Source organism: Talpa europaea (assembly GCF_964194135.1).
Source record: "Talpa europaea genome assembly, chromosome: 13".
Classification (NCBI taxonomy): Eukaryota; Metazoa; Chordata; class Mammalia; order Eulipotyphla; family Talpidae; genus Talpa; species Talpa europaea.
The window spans coordinates 79,822,691-79,841,216 of NC_140080.1; the positions used below are offsets into that span (position 1 = coordinate 79,822,691).

Genomic DNA, 18,526 nt, shown 5'->3' on the forward strand with positions numbered 1-18,526 from the left:
GTCCTCATAAAGTCTTCAGTCTACACCGCCCACAAATAGAAGAGTGTATAATCACACAGTGTGGTGTGGGCTCTCTATGTGGAACTTTATAAGATGGTCAGGCTTGAATTTTGTCTTCTCAACTCTGTAGAGAGAGACAAGGGGCCTCTTCTAGCGGGGCCTGGAGTTGGTTTGAAGGTCTTGTTACACTTCCTTAGTATGCTGACTGTATTTCTCTTCTCTGACCTTCCTCATTGCTGGCTAGGAATGTCTTAATGCTCCTTCTTAAATGAAAGAGGTCCTATCTGCTTGATCATATCCCCTGTAGCTAAGAGGGAATTCTCCCTCTATTCTCCACAGAGCTGAGGCTACACTCATTGTTCAATCTAAGGAGACCAGGATGTGTTGTCCCCACTCTCCTGGCCTATGGCAAACAGAGGAGCAATTACCAGGCATTCTGAGGATCAAAAGCATCAGTCTGAAATGGCTAGTCCATCCCAATAGGAAATACATTAATGGTGGGGTTGGGGATTCTGCTTTGATTTGCTATGACTCTTTCTGATCTTATCATTTCATTTGGAATTAAAATAGAGAATTTTATTTGCATTGCCCATATTCTTCATTAACTAACATTTGGGTTCACCTTGGAATTTTACCATAAAACAGTCAAAGAAAAGAACATAGCATTTTTCTGCTGTCATTTTGCTGAGCCAATAATTTTTATTTGCCCTCCTGAAGAATGCCTTTATTTTTAGCTGCGTGCAGTACTTTAGATGGATGTCCTGTCTTTTCCCAAAAGCTCAGATAACCCAATCACATGCAGTTTTAGGGACAAATTCCTTTTATTATAACTTAGAAGCATCAAGATTTGCTAGAGCAGAGTTACTCTTTTTTTCCTTCATGAGAAAATACATAGGTTAATGACATTTCCTTATTTAAGCTGGATTTCCTTGACCCTTTTTCTCTGGAGGTTTTTGGTGTATAATTTCTTGGTGACATGGAGAATTGTTTGGCACTAGTGTTTGTAAGGAATAGACTCGGTCTGATAAAACACCTTGAAAATCAGAGAGACCAAGGCCATGAGAACATGGACAGAGTCTCAGTGCTCAGGAAGAGATGTACAATCTGGCTCCTTGGGAGGCTGGAAAGTGGAGAACTGGAAGGCATATATATAGTTTGAGTGATCTCAGATGCAGAGGTCAATAGCCATGGACACAATTCACTGTTTTATACCTATATTCACTCTTTCTTTTTTTTTTTTTTTTAATAGAGGCATGCTTTATTTATTTATTTGTTTGTTTTTTGTTTATACATGCACTGGGTACAGTCAGAAGCGCGGGAGGGTGAGAGAATTCACCAGAGCCAGAGCGGGGAGCAGAACAGGCAGAAGGACCGAAGTACACTGCTGAGGGGAGCAGCGGGCGGCAGGAGAGGTCTGTGCGCCATGTGGGACCCCTCCTCCGGTGGCCGGGGAGCAGCCGGGATCGAACTGGCGCCGCAGAGGCCGCGGGCAGCTTCGCAACCCAGCGCTCAACCGCTGCGCCACCGGGGAGGCCCCCCTATATTCACTCTTAACAACTTAAGGCTCTCAGACGTACTTGTCAAATTAGCTGGTTCAAATGTTCCCTTTGCTATAAGATAATTTGCTGATATTTTATCACTTATAGTGCTAAAGACATTTAAAGTTGCAATTGGAAAGGAAAGAACAACACTTCAGTCTTGTTTACGTTGCCTGCTGATGTAGCTGTAGGACAATAAATTTTAGTTAATCCAATAGTTTCTTCTCTCCCTGGACTCCTGACCAACCTGCTGATCTTGTTCTGAGAAGCTCTCTGGTATCAGAATTTGCATTGGGATATATAGAAAGTGACCTCTGCTGTTCCCTGGTGACTGGCCATGAAGCCAGGTTGGTGTCTTTCCAGGAAATTTGGTCTCCTCTGGTATTATTGCCTGAGAGTGGACAGTTAAGGACACTAGGCTTACATCTCTAGGTGTAATTTAAGACTTACTGAGAGAAAATGCTCTATACCAACATGATAGCCTACTTATCCTGCTAAGAACAGCTGCCAGTTTCAGAAATGCATCCCACAGCTGAAGGGCTGCATGAGCCCCAGACCCAGGATCCTGGAAGAACAAGTCATATAGAATGTTCTGCCCTCCATGGTCTCTTGCACCATCATTGTATTACTTTCCACTAGTGGTCCCTGGGAGTCAGGGACTTGGTTTGTCAGGGACTTGGTTTGTGATTTATATCATTCATGGACTAGGAAGAAAACCACAAATAAGAAAAACTCCTTTGGTTTCTTTATGTGGCAGTTTAGAATAAGGGTAATTTGTGAAGCTTTTTGGGGGATGGTTCATGGTAATGAAGATGGTGGGGCAAAGTATCAAATATCATAAACCTCTTTTGAAACCTGTCGAGGGATCCCAATGATGAGATGCCTCTCCAGTTAGGGTGTTTTCTGCAATCCCAGGGTGGAAGGCATCTACAGCAGACTTCTGTGCAACTCAGCACCACTTTGAAATCCCGGCCCCAATAGGATCATCATTTTGGCCCTTCTATCTTTTGAAAAGTCAAGAATTTTTAAAAAGCAGAACTTTGGAGTAAAATGATCTCATGGACTTTGATTCAACAACACAGTAAGGAAGGAGGCACATCACCAACATTATTGAAAGATCTGGCAGGAATATAGATCATTCTCTTACCCACACGAAGATTTTACCATAGGGGGAGGTCCCCAGCTGCTGACAATGGCCAAAGACTAATCTAGACTTTAATAATCATTTTTGAAGGAATTCAGTTTTCAAAAATAATTTATTCAAATATTTTATGCCAAAATAATTCTAAAAAGTTTTAGTTTCTATTAGCAGCCCCCAAGCAAATATGCATTTAACTACAATAACACAACTATTATGTCATAGTTTTTTATTATAGACTTTTTTTATCCACATGAATGTTAAAGAAACTACAACAGAGTTAAATACCATTTTTGATAACATGATTATATTCTTAATTACACTCAATATTAAACTGTAAAATATTTCCAGAGGAATACAATCTTCATTCATACAGCAGGCAAAGTACCAGAGAGGAAGGGGCCACACATAAGTCTGTCCAGTTTGTTATGAAAAGCAGGTTTGCACGGCTAATGCCATCCTGGCTGTCGAAACGTGATCCCCACTCTTAGGACAGGTCTTGTGTTTTCTTTCCAAACAAGAATCACTTCTTCAGACATAAAAGACAGTCTTGTAGAGCTGCTCTCTCAAGTGTGCAGCCCTGAAACCACTTGGGACCGTCCATGGATTTCCCACCCCGGTTGGCTAACAGCACGCCCACATTCTGGGTCCAGTTGGCCTTTAAAAACACAAAGACTCAAACTTTGGTTCCACCAAAAGATGCGACAAGCATTGGCTGCTCTGGTTGGCTCCCCCCTCCCCCCACTAATAAATGGCCGCTACAGTCTATTTTACATGGTTGTCCATGCTGCTTGAGGTCACGTGTCCTTGTGTTCTCCCAAACCTGATTTAGCATTTGATTCCCAAGCCCTTTCAATTCACAGTCTTTATGTGGGTCAGAAGTGCTCAGTGGCAGGCTGTATCTTACAAGAGAACAAGACTAAGTGGTTCTGTGCACCTGGGATAAGACAAAAAGCATAGAATGACAACCTCAGCATGACACAATCAGGTTAAACATATTCAAAGTAATACTTATTATATCCTTAAGAGAAGACATTTTCAGGATGGTTTGGATTAAAAATGGTTTGGATTAAAAATTTTAAATAGGGACCATGAGACCATCTTCCATTCTACAATCTTGCCTCCTTTCTTAGGTTATAATCTCTGCTGACATTGATCCAAACTACAACTATTAGGTCAGAGTGTGCTGGGTTGCTATGCCTTCATTAGAGTAAAGCCATTTTGTTGGGTTCTAGAATCTCCATTTTGGTGGAGCAAAGGTTCAGGTTGCCTGCAGTGACAAGAAAAGATGAAATTTCATGTTGCAGTGCCCTCTGGTTTTGGTTGAATGGCCCAAGTTTCATTTATTTTTCTTACCTTGGGATGTTAGGGCAGTTGGAGAAGAATGACTGGAGGTTTTGTGATTCAACAGCAATGAAAGCATTATACTGGTTATTAAGTGTGTATTAATAACTGATAAGAGAAGTGTGAATTAGGCTTCAATTGAGGTTTTAAATCAGAGAACAGGTGAAGTGTGGGCCACAAAGCCAGGTGGGCTGTTTCAAACCCTGCTACTTTGTATGGCAACACCTTACTCACGTCTGCATTTCAATTTTCTTAGTGGTAGAAATGGTAAAAGCACAGGTATTTCCATTAATGGGTTGTTTGGAAAATTAAAGATGATAATTGACATAAAATTCTTGTACAGAACCATGACAGCACAGTGTCATTCTTAATGGAGACTCTTTTTTTTTTTTCATTATATACAATTTATTTATTTATTTTTTTAAATAATAAATTTTATTTTTATATTCCCCATACAATTGCAACCCCCTCATTCTGACCCCAATCCCTCCCCTCCCGCCCCCCACCCCCTAAAAAGTGTCTCTGGTTCATAGTTTTTTTTTTTTTTATAGGAGATTATATTTATTTTGGTTGGCAATGGGGAGCTATAGAAATTTTTTTTTAATAATAAATTTTATTTTTATATTCCCCATACAATTGCAACCCCCCCCATTCTGACCCCAATCCCTCCCCTCCCGCCCCCCACCCCTCAAAAGGTATCTCTGGTTCATAGTTTTTTGTTGATTTTGATTTTTACTTTCTTATAGTTATTCATTTTCCTGGTCCCTTATTTAAGTTTTCTAGATTCCTGCTATGAGTGAGACCATCCGGTATTTTTCTTTTTCTTTCTGGCTTATTTTGCTGAGCATGATCCCTTCCAGCGCCATCCATGTTGCTGCAAATTGCATGTGTTTATCTTTTTTGAATGCTGAGTAATATTCCATGGTGTATATGTACCACATCTTCTTGATCCAGTCATCTATTTTTGGGCATTTGGATTGTTTCCAAAGCTTAGCTATTGTAAACAGTGCTGCTGTAAACATAGGGGTGCAGGTGTTCTTTGGAATTGATGTTTCTGTGTCCTTTGGGTAAATACCTAGGAGTGGAATTGCTGGATCATATGGAAGCTCTATGTTTAGTAGGTCCAGAAATCTCCACACAGCTCTCCCTTAATGGAGACTCTTATGTCTGACCACAGAGGAGAGAAATGGACCCACCTTTTCCCTCTCTATTTCTGATCTGTGCAAAAGACAGAGTGTTCAATCCCTTCACATACTTTTAAGACCTTTTTTATTATTATTTTTATAGCATTTATTCCAGAAGTGAAATAATAATAACAGGAGTTTATTAAAGAGGTAGATACTGTTTATATAGGAAAATAAATCACATTTTCAAATGCTCCAAAAGGAATCAAACTATCCATTAGTGATGAACAAAATGCAGACATAAAACAAAAGTAGGTGGGCCATGCCATTGGGTGTTCACTGAGCAGACTTGAATAAAAGCAGTTTCTTTGTGGGAGAGGAGAGAGAAGAGACAGAAGACTGGCATGAAACAGTGAGAGCCAAAATATTAGAGATGGCTGAGAGTTTGATCAGATTTGGTCACCCATGGTTTACAGATAAGAGTCAGTTTCCAAGAGATGCAATGCTGTTCTTCAAGCTAACTTAGGGAGTTAGTGTCAGATTTAGAAACCAGGCTTCCCCTGAACCAACTCAATGATCCTAAGGAGGCAAGGAGAGGCTTTAGAATCAAACAGATGTGGACTGAATCCTGGCTCTGTCACTAGCTAGCTAATGACCTCACTGAGCTTTTGTGTTCTCATGTATGAGATGGTAGCATATGAGGGGTAGTGACAGCATCTTTCTTAAAGAGTTGCAAGGATCAAAAGAGATAATGTGGCAAAGAATTTAGACCACTATCTGGCATTGTTTGTGCTCAATAAATGATAATTATTATTCCTTCCGACATGGCCAATGACTTTTTGTATGATCATGAGTGAGCCATCATTTCCCACAATTCACTTTTCACTTAATATAAAATGATGGCATTCTTCTCTGTGAAACACATGGCTGTTTCTGCCAGTCACATGGATTACACTTACATCATGCTAAGAGGTACTTGAAATAAAAAAGAATGTAAAATAATAATTAAATTTATATTAACATTATGGCATTTTTTTCAGGGTGCAGATATCATGGAGATTAAATGGGGGTGTCTTTATGGGAACTGGGTCACAGAAACAACCTAAGGTAAGGAAGGTTGTTAGGAATAATTGAGATGTTAAAAATGGTCCCAGATGAAATATTTTTCAAATAATTTCTATTGTACTCTTGTGAGCTCACAATGAAATAAACAGGCAGAGTGGTGCAATGTCTAATCTACTAGGGCTTGTTTGAAGAGGTAGTTTGAAGATAAATAAAATAAACTAATTTTACACAGCTGGTGGCTAAACAAATAGAATTCATTGCCCTAAAGGGGACTGTGCCTAGGTTGGAGAAAGGTTTAGATAAATCCATGGGTAATGGGTCATTAAGGAGTTATCAAGGAAAAGTTAAGCATTTTCAGTGTATATACATAAATTTTAAGGTTGGTATTGTTAAGAACAGCAATTTGACTCTTCTAGTGAAAATTCACAATTATATATTGGTCTGGGTAGACCTTTATGTTGACTCAACATGGAATTGCTTATATCCTAACACATGGCAAAAAAGATTAGTAGAGCAGAGATATATGTGGTAATACTTGCTCAGCTTATTAAGTGGATTGCCTGTGGTTTTGAAAAGCTTCCTCCTCTGAATAGTCATATTGGAATCCACTGGGTGGCAAGAACACAGCATACTACCTTAAGGGTCACTCTTGCATAAGACATTAATGCATCAGTCCCTAATTTGGAAACCTGTGGTCACTCAGCAAGACAGAATGTGTCTCTCTCCTTTGGTGTAATGATTTTTATTTTGTAATCTCTCTTGGGGTAATTCCTTGCAGGCTTGGCATGTTGAGAATCAAATACTGCCTCTAACAATATGGTTGTGATTCTCTGCTTGGCTGATTTAGCTCAGCATTTAAGTAACCACTAATCTTCTGAAAGCACCAGGGTCTACTTAGAGAAATCCCTGTTGTCTGCAAGGATGGAAACAAAATCAGCATGGAGGAAGCATTAGTTACTAAATACAAATCAATCTCTTTTTTCCACCTAGTTGTATGCTATGTCACCGTCAAAGGTGTGGTTTATGGAAGTCTCATTTTGTAGGTGCAGAAGGAGTTCATGTCTGACAAGCAAAGAAGATGAGTTGGGGAAGTGGAAGGAGTAAAAAGAGATTTTGTTGAAGTTCCTAAGTGTAAATCAAACTCTATTCTAATAGGTGAATCTCACAAACACAGAGTTAAAGAAGCCAGACTCAAGAGAATATTCTATACAATGTCCTTTACTACAGTTTAAAACCAGGCAAAGCTAATCTTTGTTGAGGTAGGGGATAGCTGGACAGGGACATGAGGTCAGTCTGTGGGGGCTGGAAACAGGTGAGTTCATCTTGTGGAAATCTATTTAGGTTTTGATTTGTAGACTTCCTAATTTGTACAACTTGATGATTTGTAGATTTTGTCCAAGGTGCATTATACTCAATACAAAGATTATTAAAAATATAACCTAATATAGTCTCTTTGATTTGGAAGAAAATTAACTTGACACTTTCAGGGTATTATACATATGTGTTTATCAGCATTAATTTGGATCATTCTTGCCTTGATTACCTTGATATTCTGAGTTAAGATTTACTGGCATCTGAATGTTCTAAAATTATTCATTCCACACTGCAGATGCATAGCTGGTCTACTATAATAAGAAATAAATTGCCCAACGACAACTTCAGACTTAAATAAAATACTTGAACTGTGATATTGTGATACAAGAAATACATATTTGTTCAGATTACCAAAAGAAGTATTTTTCGTGCATATTTGGTCTTCATCCCCAGTTTCTAGTCCATAGCTCCCCTGGAATTTTCTAAGTATTACTAGTGATAAAGGTGTCTCTTGTTATGTTAATGAAGGTAACGTTTTGGGGTTCTGGTTGCCAGGTAAACCAACCCAAATAGAGGGTTGGAACTTCCAGCCCTATCTCCTGACCTTTGGGGAGGGGAGAGGGTCTGGAAGTTGAATCAATTGCTAAAGGCCAAATATATTATTAACCAGGCTTATGTAGTGAAGCTTGCATAAAAACTCAAAAGGAGGGGGCTTCATAGGGCTTTCAGGTTGGTGAACATGAAGATTTAGGAGGGAAACTTGTGCCTAAAAATGGCATGGATGCTCTGTGCCTTTCTGCCATACTTTGCCCCACGAACAAAGTTCATCACTGCATTGACTGAAACACAAGATGTAACTTCATCAATCCCTTGGATTATTTCAAACATATCAATAAAGAACATGGCCAGGCAACGACAACTCAGAGAGTTAAGGTAAATCTCTTTCTCCTGGTGAGCTCACCTTTTAGCTTTTGCTGAGATGGGCACCAAGCTTCTCTTTCCTGATCAAGCTTGCTGCATAGGGGATCTGTAAGATAAAACAGGCAAAATTCTCCAGGTAAGTAAAATGTAGAGACAGATGTATAATGGAGACCCTTCATCAACGTCTAACAAGTTGAATGTCAGTGGGTCCTCTCTGGAAAGAAAAGCTCTATCCATATGCACAGCGTTGTGAGCCTTCTGGGGTATGATATCTATAAGGCCAGTGAAAAAGCAAATGGAGGACAGAACAGGTGATCACACTGGATTGTTGCTACAGTTAGCGCTGAGTTTAATATATGACATTTCACTTAAAGAAGTTTTAAAAAGTTGTATTTAATAATACAATTTCATTATTTTTTATTTAGGTGCAAAAACATTTTGTGATTTTATAATGTACGTTCAAGGTCACACAACAAGAATGTGACTACAAATTATTTCAATGTAATCTTTCATTTAATTAAGAGTAGTAAAATATGCCATCATTATAAACCACAAACAAGACAAACTAACTAAACACAAACTATTACTCTGGGTAATTCCCCGGTAAATACTAAGACGCATCAGAAATAATTACACTACATGGAAAATACCACTCTTGAGAATTCTAACTGGATGAACTTGAAAAGTATTTTTCAATACTGGGCTTTGAATGAAAGACTATCACATTTGATATGCTACTTTTCATTAGAAAATTCAAATGGTTGAAATTGGACTACATGTATTATTTAGATTTGCCTCTGCTCTAACCCCAGCTAAAGTACCCTATCATTATATTACTTACCTTCATTATTACAAGAATAAACCTAGGACTCTAAAGATTCAAATCTATTTTACATTTAAAGGGACAAATGTTTAGTCTTCTAGATAGTATCATAAAATATGACTGATATGTGAAAGCATTGAGGGAAATAAAATTATTTTCATTCAATTAGACAATGTTTTTGAGTACTGCTATTATATTCCCCATACTTCCAGCATATTAATATTTTGCTCTCCTGATTCAATAGCTCATAAATATGAACCTTTGTTAATGGAAAGGAGTTGGACTCTACAATGATGCTACTGACTAAGATGAACTGGGTCATTTTGCCAAAATAACTGGTCAGCTGAATCAAACAGTATTTTTAATGCCAAAAAGAGAGAAGACTAAAATAAACTTGCTATTTGGATACACAGCCACAACATGGATATATATGATAGGGACATATCTGATAAAGGGCACAGATAGTAGCATTGAAATTAATGATTCATATAGTACCATAAAAAGTTCAGTGTCCTAATCTCATATTTTAAGACATGAGCTGAGATCAGCTAGATAACTATGTCAAGAACAGTTACACAGCGACCTACTCTAATTACCTCTTCTTTTCACTCTAGGTTATGCTACACCTGCTATTAACAGAGATACACTTGAATCTTGATTTTCCATTATGGTGCATGTTCAATAGGCCAACAACCCATGGATCACCTCTCTTTAGATGCTTGTTCCAGCAGAGCCTTGAATGGCATTCTTGTCGTTGGGATAACAAACAGAAATGATGTAAACCTTGAGGTACAAGGAATTACCTAAGGAAATGTATTTCTTTTCCTTTTCTTTTTTTAAAAAGATTTATTTATTTATTTATTTATACAAGAACTGGGGTACAGGTCAGAGGTGCGGGAGGGCGAAAGAATTCACCAGAGAGAGCGGGGAGCAGAACAGGCAGACTGATGAAATACACTGCAAGGGGAGCAGCAGGTGAGGCAGGAGAGGTCTGCCACGCCATGCGGGTTTCTCCACGGCCGACCCAGAATTGAACCCGCATTGCAGAGACTGCAGACAGCTTCACAGCGCAGTGCTCAACCCGCTGCGCCACAGGGGAGGCCCTAAGAAAATGTATTTCTACCACCCTCACATTTAGAAAGAGGTCTCAACATGAAGATAAGATGCCTCAAAGATTTAGTAAGTCCCTGTTCTAAGGCAGCCATTAACAAGATAAGCTAACATCACCATGGGGATCTCATCAAGGCCAGTAGCCCACCATCCTAACTCAAAGAAAATCACTCGTAGGGCACCACTTTCAGATCTAAGTCAGCACACCCCTTTCTTCCTTTTCAGAAAGAGCAGTGCAATATTTCATTAAGGTAGGAAGCTGAGAAATAAGAGAAAAAGGCATTCAGGACAAAAAAAGGACACATCTAAATGAGCACATTTGATTCCCCAATCTCCAAATTAGAATTTAACTATGTGTGAAAAATTATCCACACTCAAACATTGACTGCTATGTTTATTTCATTAAAACAAAATGAAATAAAGCCCACTAACAACAAAGACCAAAAAGCAAAAGGTCGTGAGCTGAAAATCTTGTGTTTTTAATTCTAAGTCCTAAATCATGAATGATAAAATAAGAAACATATCAGCACACGGCCCAACTGCTCATGGAAACGATCCTATTTCATTGATTCTCAAATATTCTTTTCTCCTTTCATTTTAACATTTCTGAATTTGGGCATATTACAATTGATGAATCTTAGAATAACAGTTGGAAGCTTTGTTTCTTATGATACATCAATTAGTGTTGTCTCCTATGATTGATGATGCTTCAGATACCATAAAATGCAATATTGAATTTACAGAGAGAGACCTCAACAAATGCTCTCCAACTTGTGAGCTCAGTGTCCTAAAGATTCTACTAAAATTAATTATTCCACATAAATCTCATGTAATAGAACTTCAAAAGGCTGTCTTTTTATTTTGACCAGCTTGGAGAGCACCAAAATTAGCATGAGCAAACAAACAAACAAACAAACAAAAATAAATAAATAAATAAGAAACTCCCCAAAGTTATTATTTAATTTCTAAATTAACTAATTGTCTTGCGTCTACCAGATGTATTAGTCTTACCAAAAAAATATAACTTTCTGTGTCTGAGCTTAGGTATGGAAGTGGGTCTATATTCACAAGGAGATAGATGAGAAGAAGGCTACAGAACTGCAGAACAAGTGATTGCGTTGTCAAGAGGCAGGGCTGTAGATCAAACATTGGAAAAGGACGCCTATAGCCAGTCTGTCAGCTGCTAGGAGACTCTTAAAAGCAGACTTAAGTTCAGACAAGTCCTCTGACTTGCAAGAACCCCCTTTTATTACATATTTAGCCACGAAACCAAACTCCTTCAGTGGCACAGGGATTTTTTGCTAAAACTAGACTACAAAACAGTTGTATCTAATTTAAAATATATGTGTGAATTGTATTTGAAACACTCTCTGTGTTGAGACAGTAGGAATTTGGTTAAGTTCCCATCCTAATGCATACTGGAGAATCTCCAAGAGGACACCATGTCGCTGAAGAGCTGTGCCCTTGACATAGAGGGAGTGCTCCTGCAGCAATGGTAAAGACCTCCAGCTCCATTCCTGCAGAGAAGCACTCCCACCACAAGGAAGTTGTAAACTGATTTTTTTACAAGGCCACAGTGAAGACATATTAGTACTAAATCTATTGATTGAACATTATTTTAATTGAGTCTTTTAATGAAGAACTTGGAGACTAGGTCCCCCAGCTATGTGTGACTGCAGCATTCTAGAAAAACAGCAGAGGGCACTTCAGGACTAGCATATTGTCTGCAGCTCCCCGCATCCCTTGGTATTAATCCTGCAAGTTTAGGGATGTTGACTCTGGGTTCACGCATTGTGTTCTCTGTTGCAGCTTCACAGGTTCTTTAAGTACTATGACTAAAGAAGAGCACCTCTTCAACAAACCCACACTAGTAGCTTAAAAAACATTTTTTTTTTCAAAATTTGCAGTAAAAGAAGGTTATCAAGGCATTATAATGGTCTCAGCTCATGTTATAAATTATATGACATTGCAGTTCTTAGAAAAACTTTAATCAAAAGGTTATACACTAAGTAAAATATCTTCAGCTTCTTTGATTTTTTTAAATTGAGATATACTTGACATATAACATTGCATTAGTTTCTTTGCTTTCTCTGAACCCTAAGGGATGGTGGATTTTGCTTTCAAATTTGAACAGATTTTACCTAGAATCACAATTTGCTTATGAATAAGAAAGCTTTTGGTCTACACACTAACACTTTCATGAATTTGCTAGATTTTAAAGCTTTTGCATTTGGTTCATAATAAATATATTTCATTGTTTGTATAAATAAATCTGGTTTAGTAATGAAAATGTTTAAGCACTTGGAAACTCAAGGCAGAGATAAGGGACTTTAAACACAGACTGCATTAAGTGCTACAAAACTCTAACTTAAGATATTGTTACAAATTTAACTTGTGGCCCATGCATAAATGTTAAATAAATGGTCTATGCTTTAAATATCACATTGAGATAAATGCACATTCATTTATAAATGCACAAAGAGAGTCTATCATTTGACTCTATAGTCATCACAACTTTGCTGTTAACAAACTGAAGAAGAAAGCAATGGTGCAGAAATTATAGTCAGTAGAGGATCTAAAAATGCAGGAGCCAAAAAAATTCATAAGTTTTCTTTCTCTGGTAATGATGCCCAAGACGATTTCTATATAATCTTTTGAATAAGAACACTGTGTAACTGCATAGGATAAATGCACTGTGGGTATGGGAATTGTTACAAAATATGATGGCTTTAATATATTTGAATTCTCCATGATTGCAAGATAGAGTGTGTTATTATTTCATCTAAAGGAAAAAAAATACCTATTCTGTAGGCAAATGACTATTCTGTTACATATGTTCTATAAACTTTAAATATAAGATAATTATTTTGAGTGAATCATTCTGTTCTTAGGGAGCAAAGCATATTTACTGATGAATTAGATCATTCAACTAAAACGATTAAGCAAGTCAGGAATTGTGATACCTAGCAACTTGGTAATCTTTCTAAAAGTGCTTTCCTACAGATACTCAGCAAATACAAGCTCAATAAGGGACTAGATACATTTCTGTTCAAGTAAACTTGTATCTGCTACCTCAGTCCTAAAGCAAATAGCATAATGTAAACACAGGTCCTCCCAGCAAAAAATAATCTCCATCCACCAGGACTTAAATAGTTCCACTAGAAGGTTCACTTCAGTAAGTCGGCTTTGAGAAGGGGCAGGCCATTGAATTGATTTCTCAAATCAACATTGCACTTCTTGACTGGCATGTGCATTTCATATTTATTACATGCTTTTGCCTTACTATACTTAGGTCAGGGAATTAGGCTAGACCCACTATCAGGGCCTTTAAGTTTAGGAACTGACACAATGAATTAGATGGGATGAGTTTTGAACTCATTTACAGACATTAAAGCTTGTGTCTGTTAATCATAAAGACTGTGATCACAATAAGTTTTCCATAGCTCACCAGTATGCCTTCCTTTCATAATTTCACAGTGGTTACTTACAGACTTTGGGACTAAACCAGGGAAACTTGGAAAAGACTTAGACTGCATTATATGAGAGGATCACAACTGGGTCTGGAGCATCAGTGGTAATTCATTCAAAAAATGTTTATTTGATAGACAGTTGATGCTCGATACTGTGCTAGGTGCTGGAGGCAGCATGCAAAATCTGGGCATCTTTTCCAGGGGACACAAAAGAAAGTAGCATTGAGAACAAATGATGTCTAGTTCACCAGTTTTCATGAGGTTAATCTGAAAGTGCCTTTGTGGATATCAGGAATTACATGGTGCTTACTTGTGGGAAAACATCCTAGTTTTAAGTTGAGGAAGTGATACAAATGAACTAAATGGAATGAGTTTTGAACTTAAGTTGCAAGACTTAACCTGCAGCCAGAAATAATTTACTATCTAGATGAACGTGATATCTAGATCCATTTGATAACTGAATACACGCTGATAAAATATTTTGCAACACGGTATATAAAGATGTTTAGCAATATCAACTTGTAGCTTCCATGTACAAATATGTCAAACATGACACAATTTTTCTTCTATTACCATAGCCTGTTTATTACATAAATTCAATATCATTTCCTCTTTTACTAAAGAAACCCAAGTCAGAGAAAATTAGGCATTAAAGTTATATAACTGGCCTTAAACAGGGGCATAAATACTTAGTTTCCTTTCCTAATCCTCATTTTTCTATAGTCACCACCACCCTTAAATCACAAGTTTTTGGTTGCATGTGTGGCAATTTTTGTTTTAAGTGTCTTAAAGTATATCTTTACTGATAGGTAAAGCAGAACGGTCTTAAGCTTTTATATCTCTCTGCCTCCAATTCTATATTTAAATTCGTCCTTCAGACAAAAGTCCAATAAATATATATGCAGCAAGTAATTAGCAGCTCTTGTTATCTAGGTATCAAAACCTAAGAATAGTAAACACAATTTTTTTAACCTCTGGGGATTAATTGCCAATAAATTAAGAAAATCCCTTCCCTCGCCAGCAGATTTAGGTGCAAGTAAATCCAATACAAACAACCAAAATGAGAAGAAAGATCGTGATTTAAGAAAGCAAGCTACTGCTGAGGTGGTTTTCAGAACTCGGAGCCGTTAACTGGCTCAGTTGTATTGAGAACAGGGAAATAACAGACGTTGAGTTACAGGCAGCACTTTGGACAGAGCCATCTAAATGGGGAAAACATCTTATATATAACAAGAATGCCTTATAACCAAGTCTCAGCAGCCTCAATTCACACAGGCATGATTTCTCCCGTGCAGAAAAGAAACACGAATAACCACATTTTAAAAATATCCTGCATATCTAGTTTCTTGATCTTTAATCCTGACAGCTAGATACCTAACTCTGGATAAAACAAGCAGGTATGCAGAGGTAGATGCTTAATGGCATAAGGACCTGCTCAAAAATGTCCAGTGCCCACAGCATCATAAGCATGCTGTAAATACTATTAAGGATCAGGGTCTGTCTTGTCCAGGTGATCATATAAACTCACAAATACTGCACAGAAATTATTTTCCCCACTGTGCTCGTGAAAATGAGGAAGCTTGGGAAGCTGCTTTAAGGGCACTAATGAATAATACCAGATGGAGCTCTTAGGGATAATGGGCGAGGAACTCAGAAAAACAAAAGCTAAAAAACAAACAAATCTCACTACATTTATTTATGAGACATCTTTCTGTTTCCCTGTTTCTGTATGTAGACCTAAGCACCTGCTTTTAGACATGATTAGAATAGAAAGGGCAACATTTCACTTGGAAAGAATTAATTTCTTTTCATGCTCCTTCAAGTGAACTTAATTGATTAATTGTGTTTATACTAACTTCTATTGACACGGGAGATCCTGGTTCAGGTCTAGGTAGTGAAAAGAGGGGAAGGTAGCAGACAATTTCCCCTCACAGAGCTTCTAGCACATGCCAGCACCGTATTTACAAGTTTGCACAATGGAAAACAATGCAGGTACCTCTGGTTTGCCCACAGAGACAATTCACACATCTGTCTATTAACACATGGTAGGTAGTTACATTTAGAGGAAACATACAGACACATCTGTTTATCCTGTCTAAGTAAATCTCTTGGTAATTAGCATCTATACCAGCTGAGAGGTAAGTGGACCAAAGGATTTCACTGACAAAAACATGAACAGTTTCATAAGCCCAGCAAATTGCAATGGTTTTTAAATAGAAAAGCATCTTACAATTTGTAACTGTTGCACCATTTCTTCTCGGTAGGCTAGTTCCCTTTTCATCTGATCCTGAAAATTATCTGGTAGGAAGAGAAATAGAAAAAAATTAAAATTAAAGGATAAAATCTATTTTTAGTATACTTAGTAATATTAGTATATTAAGTAATATAACTGACAGTCCAGTAAAAAAAAACCTCTCTTCCTTTTTGGTATTTTTTAAAAGTAAATAATGTGGTTGTTAGACGGGACCTATAATTTAATCAACACAGTAAATTCTGAGAGGGTAAGATTTATATCTTATATTTTACAGTATGTCATAGCCCATCTAGTGTAATGCCTTGTATTATAACAACTCCCGAGGAATGTCTGGTGCAATCATGTTCCCCAGCCTTCGTACACTGGAGCAAGCCAGGTATGGAGAACTTCCACTGTCTTCCATACTAGACTTGTATGAGTGAGAGGTGAACCTCAGTTAGAGCTGATAACAGGATCTAGGACCCTTCTGGGATGTAATGCTGGTCATGCCTTCTGGCATGACCCAGATCCATTAGCTATGTCTGCCTGGCTTCACTGCAACTGAGTTCACTCCTAAGAGAGTGATAAGTGTATTCTGCCTCGGCTCTCCCAACCTGCAAATTCTTTCACCCTATATGAGCCTTATCATGTTGGCCCTCCTTGGGTCTGATATGGTTCTACAGACTTTGCCTCTATCTGATTAGGGGGTTGGGGTGGGAGAAGGATTTTAAGAGATATTGTTATATCGTTCTACGTACTGATCACTTTTATTGAATTTATGGAAATGATTTCCTAGTGTATATTGTATTGTTGCATCTTCTCAACGTGGTCTTTTTAAAATGTGGATATGGCTAACGTCAGCTGTTTTTTTTTTTTTTCTTTAAATGAAACTTCAACAATTTCATATTGCATCTGTGATGGATAGTGGGGCCAGCAGTTTGGAAAAGCCAGAAACTTTGTCATCATTTTTACTTTCTTCCTTCAGCTCTTCAGGCAACTGGTGTGTGAGTCCCGCACATTCTACCTCCCTGCTCTCTTCTCTTTGCCATTGTCACCTCCTAAATGCAGACACCTCTTCTTCTGTGAACGGTTCTCCAGCTGACCACCTGATCTCTAGTTCCTCCCTCTCCAAATCCCTTTCATTCTCCTGCTTGAAAATCTGTGACTTCCCACTGTTTTCAAGACAATAAATCCCTGCCATTAATGAAATTCTATGTACTTCGACATTGTTCTTTTAATTTTTTGGACTTTTACCTTTCTGTGCTATTTGAATGTCTTCCCAAGCCCAAGCATGTAATTAAAAATACATATTTAGTTTTAAAATAGTAGTTTTAGATTCATGACAAAATCAAGAGGAAGTGACACAGATTTCCCATATATTCCCCACCCCGCCCCCACCCTCCCTATTATCAATATTCCCCCACCAATGTGGTGCATTTGTCACAAGCGATGAACCTACACTGACATGTCCTAGTCATCTGAACTTCACAGTTCACCTTCAGGTTCACTCTTGGGGTTGTACGTTCCATGGGTTTGGACAAAGGATAATGACATATGTCCACCATTACACCGGATGGAGGATTTCCATCTCCCGAAGTCCTCTGCGCGCTGTCTTTTCATGTCTCCTCTCCACTCTACCCCCAGGAACCACTCATCTTTTTAATATCTCCAGTTCTGTCTTTTACAACTCAATTATAAAAAGATGCATTTCCTGAATTTGAGGTGAAAGGTACTCTACCAGAGGTAAGCAGGCTCCATGCAAGGGCTGAGGGAGATGCTTTCATTCTCTTGGGGGGGGGGGGGTAAGAGGGCCAGGCTTGAGTAGAGATGTGGAAAACAGCATTCGGCACAGGACATAGGGGGTGGGGAACAGCGAGCACCTCCGCTGAGAGTAGCTGCGGGCGTGGGAGAAACCCTCCTGGCCCCCATCACCTAGCAAACCACTCTCCTGACCTTGCACACACTGTGCTTTCAGCCTGGGGAGCCTGCCCTGCTGGTTTTGCCCCTGTTGTGGCCTTGTCCTGTAACAAACATCTCCTTTTTCTTTAAAATCCAGTTCAAATACTATCTCTTCAAGAAATTCTCTCTTGGGGTCTCCCTGGTGGTGCAAGGGGTTAAGACGCAGCACTGTGAAGTTATCTGCAGCCACTGCAGCATGAGTTTGATCTCAGGCAGCAGGCTAGATTGGTGACCCACATGGTGCAGCAGAACCTCTCCTGTCTCACTCGCTGCTCCCCTCAGCATTGTGTTTCAATGGATCTGCCTGTTCTGCTCCCCACTATGTTTTTTTAAAAAATATTTATTTATTTATGCATACAAGAGCTGGGGCATAGGCCAGAGGAGTGGGGGGTGAGAGGATTCACCAGAGACAGAGTGGGGAGCAGAGCAGGCAGACTGACTGAAATACACTGCTGAGGGGAGCAACAGACGAGTCAGTGGCTGTGGA

General features: G+C 38.6%; 1 protein-coding gene across 1 annotated transcript in view; it reads right to left on the bottom strand.

Moving 5' to 3' along the window:
* Positions 1–8,487: 8,487 nt before the first annotated feature.
* Positions 8,488–18,526, bottom strand: part of SKOR2 (SKI family transcriptional corepressor 2) — a gene marked incomplete at both ends in the record, with an annotated part of 35,172 nt that continues 25,133 nt past the window's right edge. Inside the window, 2 exons of the mRNA XM_084252433.1 lie at positions 8,488–8,550; positions 16,078–16,145. Of these exons, the coding sequence (XP_084108559.1) occupies positions 8,488–8,550; positions 16,078–16,145 (131 nt within the window). The remainder of the gene's footprint in view (positions 8,551–16,077; positions 16,146–18,526) is intronic.